This window comes from Bombus impatiens, unplaced genomic scaffold (assembly GCF_000188095.3).
Source record: "Bombus impatiens unplaced genomic scaffold, BIMP_2.2 scf_0640, whole genome shotgun sequence".
In the NCBI taxonomy this organism is placed as follows: Eukaryota; Metazoa; Arthropoda; class Insecta; order Hymenoptera; family Apidae; genus Bombus; species Bombus impatiens.
In genome coordinates this window covers 1,453,982-1,473,857 of record NT_177059.1, presented here as the reverse complement: position 1 = coordinate 1,473,857, position 19,876 = coordinate 1,453,982, and the positions used below count along the sequence as shown (strand labels likewise).

Genomic DNA, 19,876 nt, shown 5'->3' with positions numbered 1-19,876 from the left:
GTATTACTTATTACCATGGTTCCGTGGTATTCGTATAGATATAATAATCTATACATAGACCACCGTGCACTGGTTTAATATTGTTTGTGGCTAGTGTTGGATATATGAGGTATCCGGTCATTACGCTCTTTTGATGTTTAATTACTAGATACCTAGGTAAATGTTACTTATTACCATACTTGTTAGGTAAATTATAATAATCTGGCTTCCCACACGGCGCAGCGGCGCTCTAATATCCTTTGGAAGATAGTAAATGCATTTCATAAATTCGTAAACGATTTTCCTCTCGTATTTATATCATTGATATAAATATAAAATTGCTTCGCAATTATATTTGCTTCGCGATAACTTGAAATAAAAAATGTATTTCTAATATTAATACTTGACAAAACTTCATTTTTTCTGTTTAGATATATTCGGAAAGAATTTTTTAATTCATTGGATATGTATCGAATAACGCGTATGAATTATTCTAACAAATATTCTTTAAAAATACGTCTAAGAAAAAGTTTCGGAAAAGAAATTAGTTTACTGCGTGAAAGTTTACTTTTCCTCGTTCGCAATTCGATCTCAGGTTACCTCGTTTCCCAGAATAGTACATACACTTTTTACTCCACGTCATTAAACAGATCGCACAGTGCAACTAAAGCGGAATGTACCGATGTACTACAGTAAACTCTAATTGCACGTTTAACACTAAACCAACTGTGATACTGTTTCCTAAAGTAAGGTAGAAAATAAAACGAAAAGGATGGCACCTCTAATTAAATATTAGCTGTATGAAAATAGAAATAAATTTTGACAGCGTCGTATGCGTCACTCGTAGAGAATATCACTTTTCTATTCATCTTCGCGCCATTGCTACAAAATTGACATTTAATCTTCATTTTATAGAAGTACTTTTATTTTTAGATCGCTATCGCATTTTATTTCGAAGTTTTCGCTCCAACTAAAAAATAAACCAAGGGTATAAAATGAAACAGCGTGAGAAAAGAAGAGCGTAGCTGTTTCCAATAATGTAATATCCGTTTACAAGTCTCCCTTTGCACATTGGCATAATTCTACAACCAATTCGACCACATTTTGAAACTACATTTTCATGAACATACGAGCACATCGATCAACAATCGCTATCTTCCTCTCGCATGAAATACTCGGTCGAATTCGACCGAGAAATCCGGATATTGCAGGCGTACCCGCATCCGTCTCCTCTTTTTTCACCACCCTCTCGATGCTCCTCTGCCATCCCATCGCCTCTGGTTAGCAATAAATCGTGGAAAGCCGCGCATTAAGAATTACGGTCGAGCGAAAGTGGGTCACGAATCAATCGAGAGAAGAAAACCGTCGAATTGTTACGGCCGAGTCGGGGTGGTTTTACCCGGCTGGAAAGAGTAATCGCTGCGGAAGGGCCTCGCAGCATAATTAATTCCTCAGCCTTCCTTCAGTGCCTGTTCTTCATTCTGTGTAAACGTTATACCGTGTACCTCAATTTTTTCATCGCTCCACGACGGAAATTAATTTGATGAAACGACAACAAAGATGAAAGGCTATGAATAATATGAAAAAATCGGTGAAAGCACGAAGAATTGGGAACGTGTTTGACAATGTTCCTCTCGTCTTTTTAACGTTATTGCTGCCTATCGGTGGAAATGGATTTTATATTGTTTTTTCTTTTCCTTTCTTTTTTTTTTTTCTAATTCTGATGTAGCGATGCTTTTTGAGAGATTGCGTTTGTTTTTGCGAAACACAGATAAAAGGATAATGGTGGATTACATTTGACGAACGATGCTTCATTTCGCTTTCTTTTTATTTCGCCTCGAGTGTAATTATATCTTTATTCTGTGTTTCTGTTATTACGTTTCTCTAACTATAATCATCTACACAATAATCGTGTATACATTACGAGTCGATAAGTTTAAGATTAATTCCTCGTTAATATAATTTAATAAAACTCAAGCATCTTTACCGTACAAAATTAGTGTCCAAACTATGTATACGTGCTAGTATACATAAATAGAGTAGAAATATATTCAAGTCGTAGTTTCGTAAAATAAGTTGTGCTTCTGTCTTCTTAACAAGAAAGTGATAAATTATTTTTAATTCGATCGTCGTAAGCAATTCGTTTATGAGACTTCCTTTACGAAGTTCTAAAGCCAACATACCAATCACAAACTCCTGTCCCATCCTCCATACGCTCGCACGATACCACAAATTCCACGAACGAAGAATCGCGCGAATCTTCGTCCCAACAAAGACAGCGTTTTCTCAAAGAGATTCCAATCCTTGTCAGTCTGGTTTCCGCAAAAGGCGACTCCTCTTGTTGCACTGTCTTATCCATCCAATGCCATCTAATCGGTTGTGAAAATCCTGAAAAAACGATATCGGTTCGCGCGAAATTCACTCGGTTGAGGCGAATAGTTTTTCTAGCGGGATTAATCGCAAATGGAATTTAGGATTTCCAGTCACGAATGACAGGAAGACAGAAGCACGATTTCGGTATGGTGTGGCGCGCTAATTGACTTAATCAGACGGGTATTTGTCGGGGAAAGAGAATCGAGGGAAGTTAAACTCTCAAAGATAGGCGGAGGCAAATTGCCTGGAGCGATGCTGCATCCAGGGCGTTCAGCAAATTGACGCGAGAATTCATCTTAATAATCCGCCTATTAGTGGCGCGCAGATATGAGATATGTATTTCGGATACATCGTTTCGCTGATGGCAGCCAGTTACACTCTGAATTCTAGCTCGGTGAAAATCAACGCTGGAATACGCTCGAATTTGTTTCGTACTCGAATAACGGTGATCCTGTCGATGTGCTGTTAATCATAAAAATTAAACTTCTGCGACCATCATTTTCGTAAAACATGCTATTTTCGTAAAACATGCTTTTTTTTCAAACTGTTGTGAAAACGTTGTTTCTCACGATGTATTAGGTGCCTGTATTTAGAAAAGTCTGCGAATGGTTGCAGTAGTTAATTTGTACAATTTGTACGAACAGCAAGGAATTTTAACGAGCGTGTTTTGGAGCTGTTAATGATGTCTGTCGAGAAAAGTTTGAATTTCTATACAATGACGATACGATGACAATACAGCAATTTACTACGAAAACGTTCTTTCTTAACGTCATTAATTTACTGCAACTTTTTATATACCTAATTATATTATGAACTGAACATTTAAGTATAAAATCGAGTAATAATTAACGAAACAAAGTTACCATTTAGTAGCATTTAATCGGAGATTTTCCTCTTCTACCTTAATTTTAGAGAGGTTAGTAAAATGAATAAAAAAAAAAAATTAGCTTCACTGATCATATTCTGCGATTTCGTGATAAATCAGTACCCGTCGCTGCTTTCGTAATGAACTTCTGTCTTCGTTTAACTATTTTATCGTGAAGATCGATACCTGGTTTCTCAAATCTCCGATCCGCAACGGAAGCTAATAAATTACCGAACATGAATTTTCCATTAAATTATCTGCATAAATTAACCGTGAAATATCAAGCTCTGGGAACAAGTCGAGAACGCCACGCAATCTTGTTCGTACCCGAATGAAAATCGACAAGTAGGAAATTTCAGTCTGATGTATGCGTTTCGTTGACCTACTATCTGCGCTAAACGTTACAGAGATGAATTACTTGTTCCGCGAAATTGAATTTTGGAATTAGTAACAAATCCAAAACGCGTGTGATCTTCCACCAACTTACCGCTCGTTTGGCACAATCGGTTAACATTATTTTTTAATATTAGCGTGCCTGCAACGCGTTGACAGGATGTTTCTTTCGTTCTTGATGGTAGATATATCATTTTTACGTTTCTATTTGCTTAAAAATATAAAAGATCGTAGAAATCGTAACTATTACAAAAACAACAACGATCGTACAACTTGAAACATACTTCAAAATTACTCTATACGACAAAAACGTATTCTTCGTGCAATATAATATTTAAATATTTACGTGAAACGAACAGAATGAATGAAGTGAAATGAGAAGAATCAAGCATTAGCTGCAGAAATGAATTTTTTTCCGATTTTTGCGTAAAATGAAAGTTTGATTGTTGGAAAGAACTGACCTAATATACGTAAATGTCATCCGAGAGGGAGAAAAGGTACATGTGTGCGTGCGTGAATGTATGCAAATCTGGAACGTAAAAGGTAACAACTGCAGAAATACGTGACATATTTACTTAGTTAAAAACAAAATTAACGACGTAACATCTCTTAAGAAAAATAATAGACCAGCATCCTTATTACTTAGAACGCAAACATAAAAAGCGGTATAAAAATGGAGAACTCCTGAGGCAAAGAGCACCACGAATATGCACGCAATATACATGGAAATTACTTGCGAATTTTCAAAGTAGATGTCATGTTATTCTACGTATGTATATGCGATTTTATCCAGCGAACAAAATAAACTTTCCACTCGATGCACAGGCTGTTCGCTAGTTTTCTATCGGCAAGTATATATAAGCCTTCGTAAATGATATGACGAGTCTTAGGAAAATCTGGATGGAAACGAATTTGCATCTTGAAGAGACATATCATAAGGAAATACGAGAACAGGCTTTTGAATCTTTCAGAGGGATTACTTTGCAACCCATATTCACTGACTTTCGTATCGTAGCGAGAATGGAACGAAACCTAAACGTGTCTTCCTGCCTTTTGTCTGTTTCAGTGACGAAATTCATTCGTATTGGAATAGCTGACAAGAACGACAATCCGCCTTACTTCGACAAAGGCCTCTACGAGGCTGAAGTAGACGAAAATGAGGATATACAACACACGGTTCTCACTGTCACCGCCAAAGATCACGACGAGTGTAAGTGAACATATATGCAAATGCGCGATCATTTTTCACTTTGATGAACTTCTAAAGCTTGTAGCTCGTAAAAAGAAACGGACGCTGAGGCGTGTAATCGTTTCGTCTGAACGCTAGGTATCAGGAATAGAGGTTTTTAAGAAAGAGAAGTGATTGAGACGTTTGCCATGTCAATATTTAATTAGTTGATCGTTTGTACCGCTGGTTTTGTAAGTTTTCGAAAGTTTTTTGAAGGGAAGATTGCTTTTCATGGTAAAAGAGATAGAATGGAAAAAATATTCTGGAACGTTTGCTTTACTTTTCTAGTGACAAAACAACGCTGTTGCATCGTGGTAAAGATAAATACCGCTGTATGAAAACAGCTACAGTTTGTTTTCTTTCTATTTCTCCATGAAAAAATTTTATAAAGCAACGATATTGTAAATTGCAAATTGATATTTCGCGTATGAAGGTAAGATGCGATTCTGTATATTAAAGTAATAATATTTCGTACGTAGTTTTCATAAAATTATAATCCGTAAACGTTCCGATTTGTATAAAAATATCCATGTCATGCTAATCAATTCAACATATATTTAACTACACATCTAGTATCGTATTTTCTAATAAATGGAAATGTCTTCGTCTACCAAACAATGAGAAAAAGTATCTTCGCTTATCGAAGGTATCAGCTCTGACGGAGTACCGATGAAGTTCGCGTCGTATGTCTTCCCTTTATTCCTGATAATGATTTTATACTTCGTCTCGAAGTTCTGTATCCTTAACCTGGCTAACAAGTTTCGCTAAAATCCATCTGCCTCTTCGCCACTCGGATCCAAAGGCACGTAAACTGCTTACAAAACTTTAAATACCAGATGGTTGAAGCAAAGTCACGAAACATATTTATCCGATAGACCTCGATTAAGAACTTAGACGTATGGATTTATTACCTTCTAATAGAACCTGCTTAAGGATACAGTCTTCTTTTCCTTTTTTCCCCGTAAATGAGAAAGGATGTCAGAGGGAAACTGACGTTGACGCTACTTATGATCGAATACGGTCTCTGGGGAAATTTTCCCAGTGAAAATTTAAAGAATGACCATTTTAATAAATCTCACTGTTAGAATCGTAAGTTCGTTGCAAGACAAATGAAATATTTTATTTCGTAGTTATATTAAATTGTTCGATGATAGAATATATATCGTTTCTCGAATATAAACTCGTTGTTCGTTCAGCGAGTTGATAAGCAGAAGAATCTAAGACGTTTCCCTCTGGCGTACACCGATCGTTTTGTAAACGACACACGAACGACAGAGCGACAGGTAACGGAGTCATCGCAATCTCCTAAGGAATTTCATCTGAAAGGATCTTTCTCTGCATTTTACAGCCTCGCGTATTCGATATGAGATTACGAGCGGTAACATAGGCGGTGCATTCGCCGTGAAGAATATGACTGGCGCCATTTACGTCGCAGGTGCATTAGATTACGAAACGAGGAAAAGGGTTAGTACATCATGGTATCACGAACGAAAAGAAAAGACACTGACAGCGGTGGAGAAAAATACAGAAGAATAGAACAAGGAAGTAACAAAAACACAGGGAAATAGATAAAACAGAGAGAAAGAGGAGCGAGAAAGCCTTCGATACGTCCCTGTTTAATCCTTTTAACCGTGTCCCAAGCATCGCGTTTTATCACTCGCGGTCCAATAAAAACCGTGAAATAGTGCGAAAAGTTCCGCGGTTATTGCACGTTTCCTATCCGCTCATTTGTCATTGCTTTAATAAGTCTTTCGTTTCATGTGCTCCGACGTATCGTAGCTATGACATTATCGTAAATTTTGCTGAGAAATCAGATCACTCTACGCTTCGTTTTAATCAAATTCCCATACCCTGGCGCGGGTCGCTTCGTCAAAACATTCGCTTCGTTTTGGTCGGTTCTTCATGAATTCCGAACTTTTCGCATTCCACTTTTATCGTTTTCGTTTCTCCTCTAATTTTCTTCCTTCCATTACTTTTAATCGAGTCAATCGGTCGTATGAATTATTAGGAATACAGAAGAATAAAAAATTACACGAGATCGCACGTTATTCGATAGTTTAGAAATATTTTAAATAGCTTTATCCCTATTACCGTACGATTTATCGTTCTTTGTCGTACGTATTATTTGGTAAAATGAATTCGTTTTATTAATCAAGGTACACGATGTTCACGTTCTATCTGATATTTTATCGCGATTATGAAATATTTTATATTCTTAATATTCAATTTTACGTCGAATTTATGTTAGAAAATTAGAAAAGAGAATGGTCTCTCGCGAGGATTAAAGCACCAATTTACTTGATTAATCTTTTACTTTTTGCCTTGTTTCATTAAAGCGTAAGGTTGTTCAACTTCGTTCGTCCATTCTACGTATTGCTGCAAAAAAGACTTTCATGCTTTAAAAACGGTTTCATCAGTCCACTGTTTTTATAACTTCCATTAAAAAAAAAAAGTAATCTCGTTTTTATGAACTTTTTTTTGGTCCATTAAATAGACAGCAGCGCTCGATCTTTATAAACTTTTTTATCAGAACTTCCCGTACCGAGCTTCTCGCGTGCCGCTGGTTTCTGATCTATAAAATGTAACCAAGAGATAAGTTTCGCTGTCAAACGTATGTTTCGTCGAATTCATCCGAAATTTTATCGATAATTTATTTCCTCCGTTGTTTCTACAATAAACTGCTTATTTTTTTTACGATCCGTAAATTGTTGCCCGAAAGTTGCATTTCCATTATTCCCAGAAAGAGACCGCTGTCGGTGCAGTAACTCGAGTCAGCTGCAAACGCTGTTATCCACTTGTTCTGCTTTAATCTTACAGTACGAGCTTCGCCTGACCGCGTCTGATAACTTGAAAGAAAATTACACGACGGTCGTGATACACGTGAAGGATGTAAACGATAATCCGCCTGTCTTCGAGCGCCCGACTTACAAAACGCAGATCACAGAGGAAGATGACAGGACTTTGCCTAAACGCGTCCTCGGGGTAATTATTCCATCTATTCTGAAATTGGTGCATAATTTACCAAGCGATTCGTACTCACTTTATAATTGAATCTTATACTTTGAGGGTCGGAGAACCGACACAAGTGATAAATATTACAACGAATTCTTCGATATTCGTTACCGAATATACGATAGTTTAATTTAAAAAGGAGCCGTGACAAATTCTTATCTTCAGAAATCGCCAACGTAATTAAATTGTCTAGCTAGTCGATAAATCCTTCTCTTTCTAAGCTGCGTATATTTCAATTACCTTTACGTATAATTCGGTCAAACGTGATCGTCCTAAATCCCAGGTAAAGAAATAGAATAATAGTAAGAGAATGATATTATACTGGAAAATTGCTAGCTGGAAAATTGATGGAATTGATTCGTTAAATCGTTCGACGTGAATTCGATTTTTATTTTATCCAATTACGACCAGGGTATCGTTATGTCTTCCCTGTATGTCCTTTATCACGAACTTCTGGATAAAGGGAAATTATAGTATTTGGACAGCAGCACGTTGTATCTACGGGCTAATATAGAATTCAGAACGTAAAATCCCGAATAAAACAAGGTATATGGGACATAAAGTATGGATTGCAGAATATGGAATACATAATACGAAATGTAAAATATGCAGCATAGAGTATAGGACATAATGCATAGAATATAACGTAAAACACGAAATCTACAGATCACGATCAATGGCGTATAAATTTTTCGTCGTATATATTATATTACCTACGTATGACGAGATGAATTAATAGGAAACAAATGCGAATGTGACATTTTTATTAAACTTGTCGTTTAAGTATACATATTTATGTCAAATCCAGCCAAAAGTATTTAAAATAAAAGTATTTAAAATAATACGAGTGGAAATTATCCACTCTATTCCACGAACGAAATTTTAATTGATTTCATACAGTTTTCATATATTTCGGGGTTTCGTATATTTTGATTGACAGAATAAGAAATTTAACACAATGGCAGGCCTGAATGTGGCAACGAATAACAAATATTTGATATCCAAAACGTTAACTAATTCCTGCCAGAGGAATTGAAGAATAATAAAGAGAAGAATTATAAAAATGTTCGTTAAAAATGACTATAAAATTATTAGACTTAAATTTTTGGAATATTTTCAAGTTACATATGTGTACAAGTACGATATCGCTTGCAGAACGACCTGGTAATTATAATAATAAATTGCTGAAACAATGTATTTATCGATAATGAATTTTTGACACAGGTCACAGCCACTGATGGGGATAAGGATAGGCCACAGAATATCGTCTACTTTTTAACTGGTCAGGGTATCGATCCTGATAATCCAGCGAATAGCAAATTCGATATCAACCGCACCAGCGGAGAAATTTACGTTCTAAAGGTTTGTTCCATTTGCCAAATTTAATTAACACGAATCAAAATTAGTGTATGTAGAAACTTCAATTCTCGATTACTGATTCTTTTATCGCTAACAACGAATACTTTCTGTCTTTATTAATTTTTTATTTATTAACGATTTTAATACTTGGATGCCAAAAAATTATCGAAACAGGAGAATGCTCGCCACAAACTCCACGTGCCAAATTAAATATTTCTACGTAAGCTCATAAATCCATTAAAACACCTCTCTAAGTACCTTAAAACTTCTACTTCAAATCACCTCTTGCTGCTTTTGTACAAAAGTTATTTAAATCGTTCGAAAGTTACGGTTTAAGTTTATTTAAAACTGATACAATGCAGCAGCGAAAGAAAGAAATTAAATTTTCGACGATAAAATCGTGTATTTAATTCGTAGTCCCGGTCGAAAGTACGTTTTGTCGTCAAGAAGTATCGTAGAGGAAAAAATCGCTCAGAAGTTTCAGCGAAGCTTCTTTTATTAGATTTGCCTCTCATCCTAAGTTACTTAGGGTCGTAATCTCGGTGTTACTCCACAGCCACTGGACAGGGATCAACCAAATGGAAGACCGCAGTGGCGATTCACTGTATTTGCTCAAGATGAAGGCGGAGAAGGTTTGGTTGGATATGCTGACGTTCAAGTGAACCTGAAGGACATCAACGACAATGCACCTACGTTCCCACAAGGCATTTATTTCGGGAACGTCACGGAAAACGGAACGGCAGGTAAAGTTAGATTACATTTTCACTATGAAGGAAATATTGCTTTTTCTTTCACGATGTGTTAACATAGTCTTTGCAATATATGATTTATTCGTGATACATTGTTGAAAATATGAGAATGGACAGACACGATTTATATTTAAATAACGTTTAATAATCTAGATTGGCAATCTAGAACAAATGGACATCTTTAAGTATCAATTTAAGGTTTGTGTGAAAACGATTATTGTTAATTGACAGCTCAGTGGTATGTATTGATAAAAATACATTGTTTGTAAAAAAAATGAAATAAATACAGAAAGCATCATACGTAAGACGTGTATTTATCTAGAAAAAAAAGAAAGAATAGTACATAAGTACTTTAGTATTTTAGTTTTTTACAGTTAAAGATTTTATCATTTACGTTGCTTTTTCTATACAAACGATTAAGATCAGTTTTTTCCTTACTTTTCCCCAGGAATGGTTGTAATGACGATGACAGCGGTCGACTATGACGATCCGAGCGAAGGTACAAACGCAAAACTAATTTATTCTATCGAAAAGAATGTCATCGAGGAGGAAACTGGCTCGCCAATTTTTGAAATTGAATCGGAAACCGGTGTGATAAAGACGGCAGTATGCTGTTTGGATAGAGAACGCACGCCAGATTATTCTATACAAGTGGTAGCAATGGATGGAGGGGGGTTAAAGGGTAAGTTAAAAATTAAAATGGAACCTCTGAAAGATCTTTGGAAATTTTAACTCATTAACGCATAAAGTATAAAGTGTTTTAAAGATAGAAATATCAGATTTATTTCAAATCAGATCTCAAGATCTTTTTGTATTTAATATTTTAAATTTTCCATCTAAAATTGTTTCCTGCTTCAATTACAATCTACTGAGATTTTGATGGCATTTTTCCAATATTTAGGGACGGGGACAGCGTCTATACGAGTGAAAGATATAAACGATATGCCTCCGCAATTCACAAAGGAGGAATGGTTTACGGAGGTAGACGAAACGGAAGGTCCAGATTTGCCGGAAATGCCAATTCTTACGGTCACTGTACACGATGAGGATGAGACCAATAAATTCCAGTATAAGGTACTGTTCATTGCGTCACTCGAATCGTTCCTTCGCGTATCTTTCCCCGAATTTCTTAAAGAAATTACGTTAATTGATTTAACAAAAAAGTTTTCTTATAACGGTCGAAGAAAAATAATTGTAGAATTATCGTTTATCGTATTAATTTACAAACGCAGGTGATCGAGAGCAGTGGTTACGGTGCTGATAAATTTACCATGGTAAGAAATAACGATGGCACGGGTTCCTTGAAAATTGTGCAATCGTTGGACTACGAGGACCAATTGCAGAGCAACGGATTCAGATTTAGGATACAAGTTAACGATAAGGTATTTAATTAAAAAATTACACAATTCTACAGATAACTTATATTTTTAAATCTACTGTTATCTTCCTACTCTATGTTCCCATACCCATTCTCCATAAATAATGAGATCATTTTCTAGCATATTTAGTACATTCTTCGTCTTGTTATAAGATAAAGTACGAGTCACGTTGTTTTCTTACATTTTTGTGTTACAATCTTTCAGAAACATATCTCATTCTATTTGTATTTCTATATTTTCAATCAACGATTTTTGTTTTGTGATACTATGCTGTAATATCCTGTACCTCGTAGGGCGAAGACAATGACAACGATAAGTATCACGTTGCCTATTCCTGGGTAGTGGTGAAGCTACGCGACATAAATGATAATCAACCGCAATTCGAGAAGGCGAATATCGAGACCACGGTTCCTGAAAATGCTCGCATTGGAAGCAGTCTCGAAACATTCACAGCCACCGATCCTGATCAGGGTGGTAAGAGCAAAGTGTTCTATTCGATCGATAGAAGTTCCGATCGTAAGAGGCAATTTTCGATCAACGAAAATGGCACGGTATCGATCCAGAGGAGTCTCGACCGCGAAGAAACCCCAAGGCATCAGGTAAATCGTAAAACCATATTGTTTATAAAATATTGATCGGATAATAACTTGTATTATTTATTTAATATTTAGATTATACTACTTAGATTCGAGACAAACCAAACTAAAAATCATTTGTTTCAGGTGAAAATCTTGGCCATCGACGATGGAATTCCACCTAAAACAGCGACAGCCACGTTAACAGTAATCGTACACGACATAAACGATAATCCGCCAAGATTTCTGAAAGATTATAGACCCGTGCTACAGGAACACTCGCAACAGAAAAAAGTAGTAGAGATCTCAGCGACGGATGACGACGATCGATCGAAGAGCAATGGACCACCGTTTACTTTCAGGATGGATCCAAAGGCAGACGATGTGATTCGTGCCAGTTTCAAAGTTGAGAGCGATAACAGTGAGTCTGAATCCAATCCCATTACGTTCCCGTTTCAGTGGAACGTTGTTAGTTGTAGTTCGATAGTTCTCGCTAACAAACGCCGGTTTTCTGTTTCCTTGCAGAGGGAGCGAACGGGGATGGCATGGCTATTGTGTCATCGTTACTATCGTTTAACAGAGAACAACAAAAGGAGTACTTGATACCGATCGTTATCAAAGACACAGGAACTCCATCGATGTCTGGGACCAGTACTTTAACTGTTATTATCGGGGATATTAACGATAACAAAATGCAGCCTGGATCAAAGGACATTTTTGTATATAACTACGCAGTATGTATTTCATTTCTATATTTAAATTTCACATAATTTTCTGTTTATTTTGACTTTTTGGAAGTAAAGGAATTCGTGTTGTTTAATATCAATTTTTATCCCAGAAACTAAGATGTAAATAAAATCAAGATACTATTGTCATACGTGACTTACGTGTGATATAATTACTATGCTATAATTACATAATTACTGTACTTATTTGAAAACTCAATACTATAATACGTTAGAATGAAATAGCACATTAATCTGGCTAAATGAATACTCAAAGAGTTAAAGATTATATTCCAAAGTTATTATTCAATATATAATTATAATTAAAGGTTCATATAATTTGACTTGGTCGAGTTCGTTTCACAGGGACAATCACCAGACACAGAAATAGGCAGAGTTTACGTATTCGATTTGGACGATTGGGATCTACCGGATAAAAAGTTCTATTGGGAGGGTTTAGAGCACGCTCAATTCAAGCTAGATGAGGACACCGGTATGATTTATATGAAATCAGGCATTCACGACGGTAGATATCATCTACGTTTCAAAGTCTACGATCGGAAGCACACGCAAACAGATGTCCCAGCAAACGTGACAGTCACGGTGAAAACGATTCCTTTCGAAGCTGTATTAAATTCTGGTTCGGTTCGAATATCTGGTATAACAGACGAAGATTTCATTCGTGTTTGGGATTATAAAGTAATTATTCTATTTAATTGTACACTATTAACTCGTTCTTTTTTATATGAAATCTATATTTAATGAATTTTTCATTTTTTCTCCTCCAGTCACAAACTATATCGCGTAGCAAAGCAGAATTATTTAGAGATAAATTGGCGCATTTGTTAAATATCGATAGAGAAAATGTAGACGTGTTTAGCGTTCAATTACGTAGAATGCATCCACCGTTGACAGACGTCAGATTCGCGGCCCACGGATCGCCGTATTATAAGCCTGTAAGATTGAATGGAATCGTACTAATGCATCGTGAAGAAGTAAGTTAATATGAATTAATTCATGGCATTTCAATTTGTTATAGTGTAAATAATTCAAAATTTGCCATCTAAGTCATTTTAAGATTCTAAATCTTCCCATTGAATATTTTTGGCTTCTAATTAAATGGAATATCAGTGAAAATATCAGATTATTATAAATATAGGAATATTGGATTATTTCAGCTTTTAGCAAAATTTTGTATCAGAGATACATCCTTTTCATGACCCTTTTACGTACTAGGGATAAATCCTATTATGAATAAATTATCAACAACGTTCAATCCGATATTATTACATAAATTAATACTTAATGAGGTCAATAACAATATTTCATAAATTGGATATTGTTTTTACTGAAACAAGGATTTCATGAAATGACCTGTTTTATAATTTATAGTAATAAATGAAAGGTCTCCAAATCGCAAAACTAATCAAACTTAAATAAAGACTAAAATATATTTCACACAATTTGATTAAAAAATAATTTTAATTTAATTAGATCGAGAAAGAGGTCGGTATTAACATAACGATGGTCGGCATCGACGAGTGTTATTACGAGAATGAAGTATGCGAGGGTAGTTGCACAAACACCTTGGATATTAGCAGTTTACCATACATGGTCAATGCAAACAGAACCGCCCTAGTGGGTGTGCGGGTGGATGTAATCGCTGAATGTACATGCGGAGCTCGGAACTTCAGTAAAGGGGAATCATGTAGAAACAGCCCTTGTTATAACGGAGGCCGTTGCGTGGAAGGCCGATTTGGGTTATCGTAAGTCTGACAACTGGTGAAATTTAACATGTGATGTATTGTACTAGCATATTAATTTTATTTAATGCATTTTTTATTACGTAGATGTCAGTGTCCTGCTGGATATAATGGTCCAAGATGTCAGCAAACTGCAAGAAGTTTCCGTGGAAATGGCTGGGCTTGGTATCCTGCACTAGAAATGTGCGATAACAGTCATCTGAGCTTCGAATTCATCACTAAGAAACCCGACGGATTACTATTATACAATGGGCCTATTGTTCCTCCTGAGGCTGACGAAATTATGGTTTCTGGTAAGCAAATATAGATCATAAGATAACAATAGATTTCTTAAGGTAATCAATAGCTGCCTCTATGATGTCTTTGCCAGAATTTAAGTCTAATAAATCAGCGATTTTTACAGCAACGAATGAAATAATATACTATTACGCAATGAACGTATTTGCAGATTTTATATCCGTTGAACTGGAACGTGGAATACCTCGACTGTTGATAGACTTCGGTTCTGGTACTTTAGAGTTAAAAGTGAAGCCGAAAAGAACTTTGGACGACGGAGAATGGCACAGACTCGACATCTTTTGGAACACGGAGGTCAGAATTATCTTTTAAATCATAATTTAAATATCTCTATATGTGTCAAAATGAGAAAATAAAATTAAAATTATTAAAATGATTTCCTTCTTCTAGAAGGATAAGGTTATAACTAGATTACATCCAGTTTACAACGATCCCTTATAATTAATTCCACGGAATCCTATTTTATTTTACAGACGGTGAAATTAATCATCGATTATTGCAAATCCGCGGATATCTCAGAACCGGAAGACGGTACGCCACCAGAATTCAACGACACCAGTTGCCAAGCTCAAGGCACCATACCACCCTTCAACGAATATCTAAACGTTAACGCACCACTTCAAATCGGTGGTTTATACGTCGAGCAATTCGATCCAACTCATTACAAGTGGAAGCATATGCCAGTTGGTAAAGGTTTCGATGGCTGCATCAAGAACCTCTTTCACAATAGCAAGCTTTACGATCTAGCACATCCTGGTTTATCGAGAAACAGCGTAGCTGGCTGCCCTCAAACCGAGGAAATCTGCAACAACCAGGAATCCACCTTCCGTTGCTGGGAACACGGTACTTGCGTAGGAAGCTTCACTGAAGCTAGATGTCAATGTAACCCAGGATGGACTGGTCCAGGATGTATGACATCCACTATACCAACGACATTCAAACCACAAAGTTATGTCAAATACGCGTTGTCGTTCGAACCGGATAAATATTCCACTCAAGTACAACTGAGATTCCGCACCCGAGAGGTCCATGGTGAATTGTTTAGGGTCAGCGATCAGCATAACAGAGAATACGCTATTTTGGAGGTGATTATTCACGTTATCACATTTTAGAAGTGAAAATAATATTCATTTAAATAAAGAAAGGAAACTAGCTAATTAAGTTAATAAAATATTCAATTATAGTTATTGCATCTTTTAATTCCTAGATCAAGGACAGCAGACTGCACTTCCGTTACAATTTGAACAGTCTGAGAACCGAGGAACGAGACATATGGCTGACTGCGATAGCTGTTGACGATGGACAGTGGCATACAGTTAGAGTATCGAGATACGGATCAGCTGCAACTTTGGAATTGGATGGTGGTGAAGGAAGAAGATTCAATGAAACTTTCTCCTTCGAAGGACACCAGTGGCTATTGGTTGACAAACAAGAAGGAGTTTTCGCGGGCGGCAAGGCTGAGTACACTGGAGTTCGGACGTTTGAAGTGTACGCGGATTATCAGAAAGGTAAACATTTTATAACTTTCGATAATCAAATTGAAGAAGAATAGAGATAAAGACTGTGGAAAATGGCATATTCAATTATATATAGACAAAAGTTCTTGAACAGAAAGGTGCAGAATTAAATAGTTAGAAAGGCATTACGTGATAAAATACAAAAAATAAGATGCAATTATAAAAAGACTTCAGTGTTCATAGGATGATGCGAGGGGGAAGTTAATATAATTTTTCGTTTGAACAGGATGTCTCGATGACATAAGACTAGAGGGCAAACATCTTCCATTACCACCCGCTATGAATGGAACACAATGGGGTCAAGCAACAATGGCCAGAAATTTGGAAAGAAACTGTCCTTCGAATAAACCCTGTGCCAACGTCATTTGTCCAGAACCATTCGAATGTATCGATCTTTGGAACGAATATGATTGCACGTAAGTACTGCAAAATTTAAAGAACGCTATCTTTAATTTACATGTTTGTGTACATACGTATGATTTGATAAATCTTATCTTGTCTATGTTCCTAGATGTGGAGAAGGAAGAATTCCATCGCCTGATAGCAAAGGATGCATGGACAAAAACGAATGCATAGATTATCCTTGTTTGAACGGTGGTAGATGTATCAATCAAGATCCACGCTTTAGATATAGATGTATTTGTCCCGATGGTTTCTGGGGAGAAAATTGCGAGCTCGTTCAAGAGGGACAAACATTGAAACTCAGTATGGGAGCTTTGGCAGCTATTTTAGTTTGTCTTTTGATTATTCTTGGTAAGTATCGCGCGGACAAGATGTATTACACGCGTAAAAAGCTACAGAAAGAAACATAACTTTCTAGAATGAAAAATTACACACTGACTAAAAGAATTCTACTATAGTTAATCAGTATCGTTCCTTTAATATTCCTCGTCCATTAAAAATGAAAAGAAAATGTATCTTTACGAAAAAGATAATTAAAACATCAAAAGAATTAAAAAATCAACTAATACAGAAAGTGATTAATGATATTCGTATTACGTTGTAGTTCTCGTCTTAGTATTTGTCGTCTATAATAGAAGAAGAGAATCTCATATTAAGTACCCTGGGCCTGATGACGACGTGAGAGAAAATATCATCAACTACGATGACGAGGGTGGCGGAGAAGATGATATGACCGCATTCGACATTACCCCGCTTCAAATTCCTATTGGTGGCCCGATTCCAGAAATGGGCGGGAAGCTACCACCATGTAAAATACCCTGTAAGTAATCCTCGTTGTTATATACATCCAAGATAACGGATAATCGGATATTCATACCATTGCAAATATTTTACAGACACACTAGGACCAGAACCAAACGTGGGCATCTTTATAGAAGACCACAAAAAGAGAGCTGACAGTGATCCAAACGCACCACCGTTCGATGATCTACGAAATTATGCATACGAGGGTGGCGGAAGCATCGCAGGTTCATTGTCATCGTTAGCTTCCGGTAAGTACTTCTATTTTCGTTTAATATTAAAAATGAATAGAAATTAAGATTACCAATTACAGATTCTTTGCAAAAAGGATACTCGACTGTTGCTTGATTCACCTATAAGAGTAAGAAAGATATATGTGAATAATTATTTTAAAATCAACAGGAACAGACGACGAGCAGCACGAGTACGAGTACTTAGGTGCTTGGGGACCGAGATTCGACAAGCTAGCCGACATGTACGGACCGGCGGAAGAAAGCGAAGAAGAAGACTAAGAATATCGTAAAGGATCTCTACAATCTGTAAGCTCGCACGATTTGTACACCCTCGAAGAAACAGTGTTTGCGTGAGCTTAAAAGAGAAGAAGGAAGAAAAGAAATAAGGAAAAATGAAGAAAGAGACTATCCCCTAAGAAACGTGTGTGCTCGAACGAACTTTCTATTACGAAGACAAAAGAAAAAGAAGACATACGACAGAATCGAAGAAACCGTAAAAACCAGTGTTTTTTGCGTTATTCGAGCAACAAAGACGTTCCGTTTTGTTGATGAAACAAGTGCACGTTTCCAGGCGCATATTCTTTGCGATGTGCACACGCGAACAAGAACGAGGCGGCCACACGGTGTGCGCGATTACGAGAAAATGAAAGAGAGAGAGAGAAAGAGAGAGAAGAATTAACATCCTCTGGTCGAAATTTTATAAAAATGAAGCTACTCGTCGATGTCGATGTCGATTTCACGAAAACAGCTTTCTATCCACTTCCCTCAGCCGTAAAAAAAGAAAAAACAAACGAACGCTATCGCAATAAGAATCTCTATCGAATCATGGTCAATCGTCACGACACACCGTAGGTGGCGCATAATTCTCGAAGGGTGTAATACCTATCTGTATAGCACGTTACGCGTATACGTAGTGAATTCGCGCGTGTCAGCCTGCACGCGAGACTTTTCTATTATAATAAAATAAATCTATATATATATATTATATATGTACGATTCATTATTTTTAGTCACAGTCATAGTTACTATTTCTCGGTACAACCGTTCTCGATGTCTCGGTATTCGATCGGTTAAAATTATCATCGGCGCGACAGCATCGGTTCTACTGGAATTATATTCGTGAACACGTTACTACTGCCAGCCGTGCGCGTGATAGATCGTTTCCGTTTTACCTCATCTACATTGGGTCATCAAGTGGCCGTATATGATACTTTCAAGGGCATTTCTCATTTATCCGTCTTCTAAATCCCACTCAACTTATTCATCGTATTCAGATGTTAGCTGACGGGAATTCTTTCGTTTCTTCCGCGAACGCGCACCGGCTAATAGGAACTCGCCGTGTAACGTACCATGAATTCGTATATTGACGTTGTTGAGTATAAGGGAAGAGAGATCTTGAGTAAAATGGTTCATTCGCGACGCCTTCCTGGTTCGCGCGATGCGAACGATCCTAATGTGGTCTATCGTACTAAAAATAGGGATTATTTAAGAGAGAGCGAGAGAACGAAAGAGAGCGAGAGCGAGAGAGAGAGAGAGAGAGAGAGAGAGAAAGAGAGCGCGAGAGAGAGAGAGAAAGAGAGAGACACGTTTAGTTGTTGTTCGCGAGTCGTGAACCATCCTCATCGTTGTCATCGTCGCCGTCACCGTCACCCACATTAGTTATTGATAGTATTATTATTGACATTACGATAAATATATATATATATTATAAATATGGATTTATATAAATAAATAAATGAATAAATATAAATAAATAAATATATATATATATATATAGAAAGAGAGTTAAAAAAGAGAGAAGCGCACGGCGGAAGACAAAGGGTACTGCAACGTGTGCGGCGCATGAAAGTCCGCATAAACAAATTGAGAATTACCGCGCGCGTATGTAATTATAATTAATATTATATAGCGGTATAAATATAAATATGAATATAAATATATATACATATATATATATATATTATACATAAATGAAAAAAACGCATACACACGAAATCACATTGAAAAGAAGATTAAAAAGACAAAAATTAACAAAAAAAAAAAAGAGAGAAACAGAGAAAGGAAGAGAAAAGAACCGTAATGGTACGATACGTGGGGCCGGTTGTCGAGAAAAGCTCACGATTCAAGTCTCGACGTAGGGTTAATATTTATTTTCTGTCGATGGTCGAACCGGCCAACAAGTTGCAATTACACGAAAGAAAACAATGGAATGAAAAAGTACGGCGA

The 19,876-nt window shown here is 36.6% G+C and overlaps 1 protein-coding gene across 2 annotated transcripts in view; it reads left to right on the top strand.

Moving 5' to 3' along the window:
• Window positions 1-19,206, top strand: part of LOC100740546 (neural-cadherin-like) — a 100,169-nt gene extending 80,963 nt beyond the window's left edge. For both annotated transcript variants that reach the window (XM_033322514.1, XM_012389341.3), the window contains exons 2-24: window positions 4,677-4,820; window positions 6,187-6,302; window positions 7,656-7,820; window positions 9,075-9,212; window positions 9,766-9,952; window positions 10,407-10,640; window positions 10,860-11,032; window positions 11,191-11,340; window positions 11,631-11,936; window positions 12,060-12,333; window positions 12,438-12,646; window positions 13,004-13,336; window positions 13,426-13,632; window positions 14,132-14,403; window positions 14,488-14,693; window positions 14,849-14,991; window positions 15,171-15,782; window positions 15,905-16,205; window positions 16,441-16,630; window positions 16,726-16,967; window positions 17,221-17,436; window positions 17,513-17,668; window positions 17,820-19,206. In XM_033322514.1, the coding sequence (XP_033178405.1) occupies window positions 6,249-6,302; window positions 7,656-7,820; window positions 9,075-9,212; window positions 9,766-9,952; window positions 10,407-10,640; window positions 10,860-11,032; window positions 11,191-11,340; window positions 11,631-11,936; window positions 12,060-12,333; window positions 12,438-12,646; window positions 13,004-13,336; window positions 13,426-13,632; window positions 14,132-14,403; window positions 14,488-14,693; window positions 14,849-14,991; window positions 15,171-15,782; window positions 15,905-16,205; window positions 16,441-16,630; window positions 16,726-16,967; window positions 17,221-17,436; window positions 17,513-17,668; window positions 17,820-17,929 (4,878 nt within the window). In that variant the 5' untranslated portion in view covers window positions 4,677-4,820; window positions 6,187-6,248 and the 3' untranslated portion in view covers window positions 17,930-19,206. The remainder of the gene's footprint in view (window positions 1-4,676; window positions 4,821-6,186; window positions 6,303-7,655; window positions 7,821-9,074; window positions 9,213-9,765; window positions 9,953-10,406; window positions 10,641-10,859; window positions 11,033-11,190; window positions 11,341-11,630; window positions 11,937-12,059; window positions 12,334-12,437; window positions 12,647-13,003; window positions 13,337-13,425; window positions 13,633-14,131; window positions 14,404-14,487; window positions 14,694-14,848; window positions 14,992-15,170; window positions 15,783-15,904; window positions 16,206-16,440; window positions 16,631-16,725; window positions 16,968-17,220; window positions 17,437-17,512; window positions 17,669-17,819) is intronic.
• The last annotated feature ends 670 nt before the right edge of the window (window positions 19,207-19,876 follow it).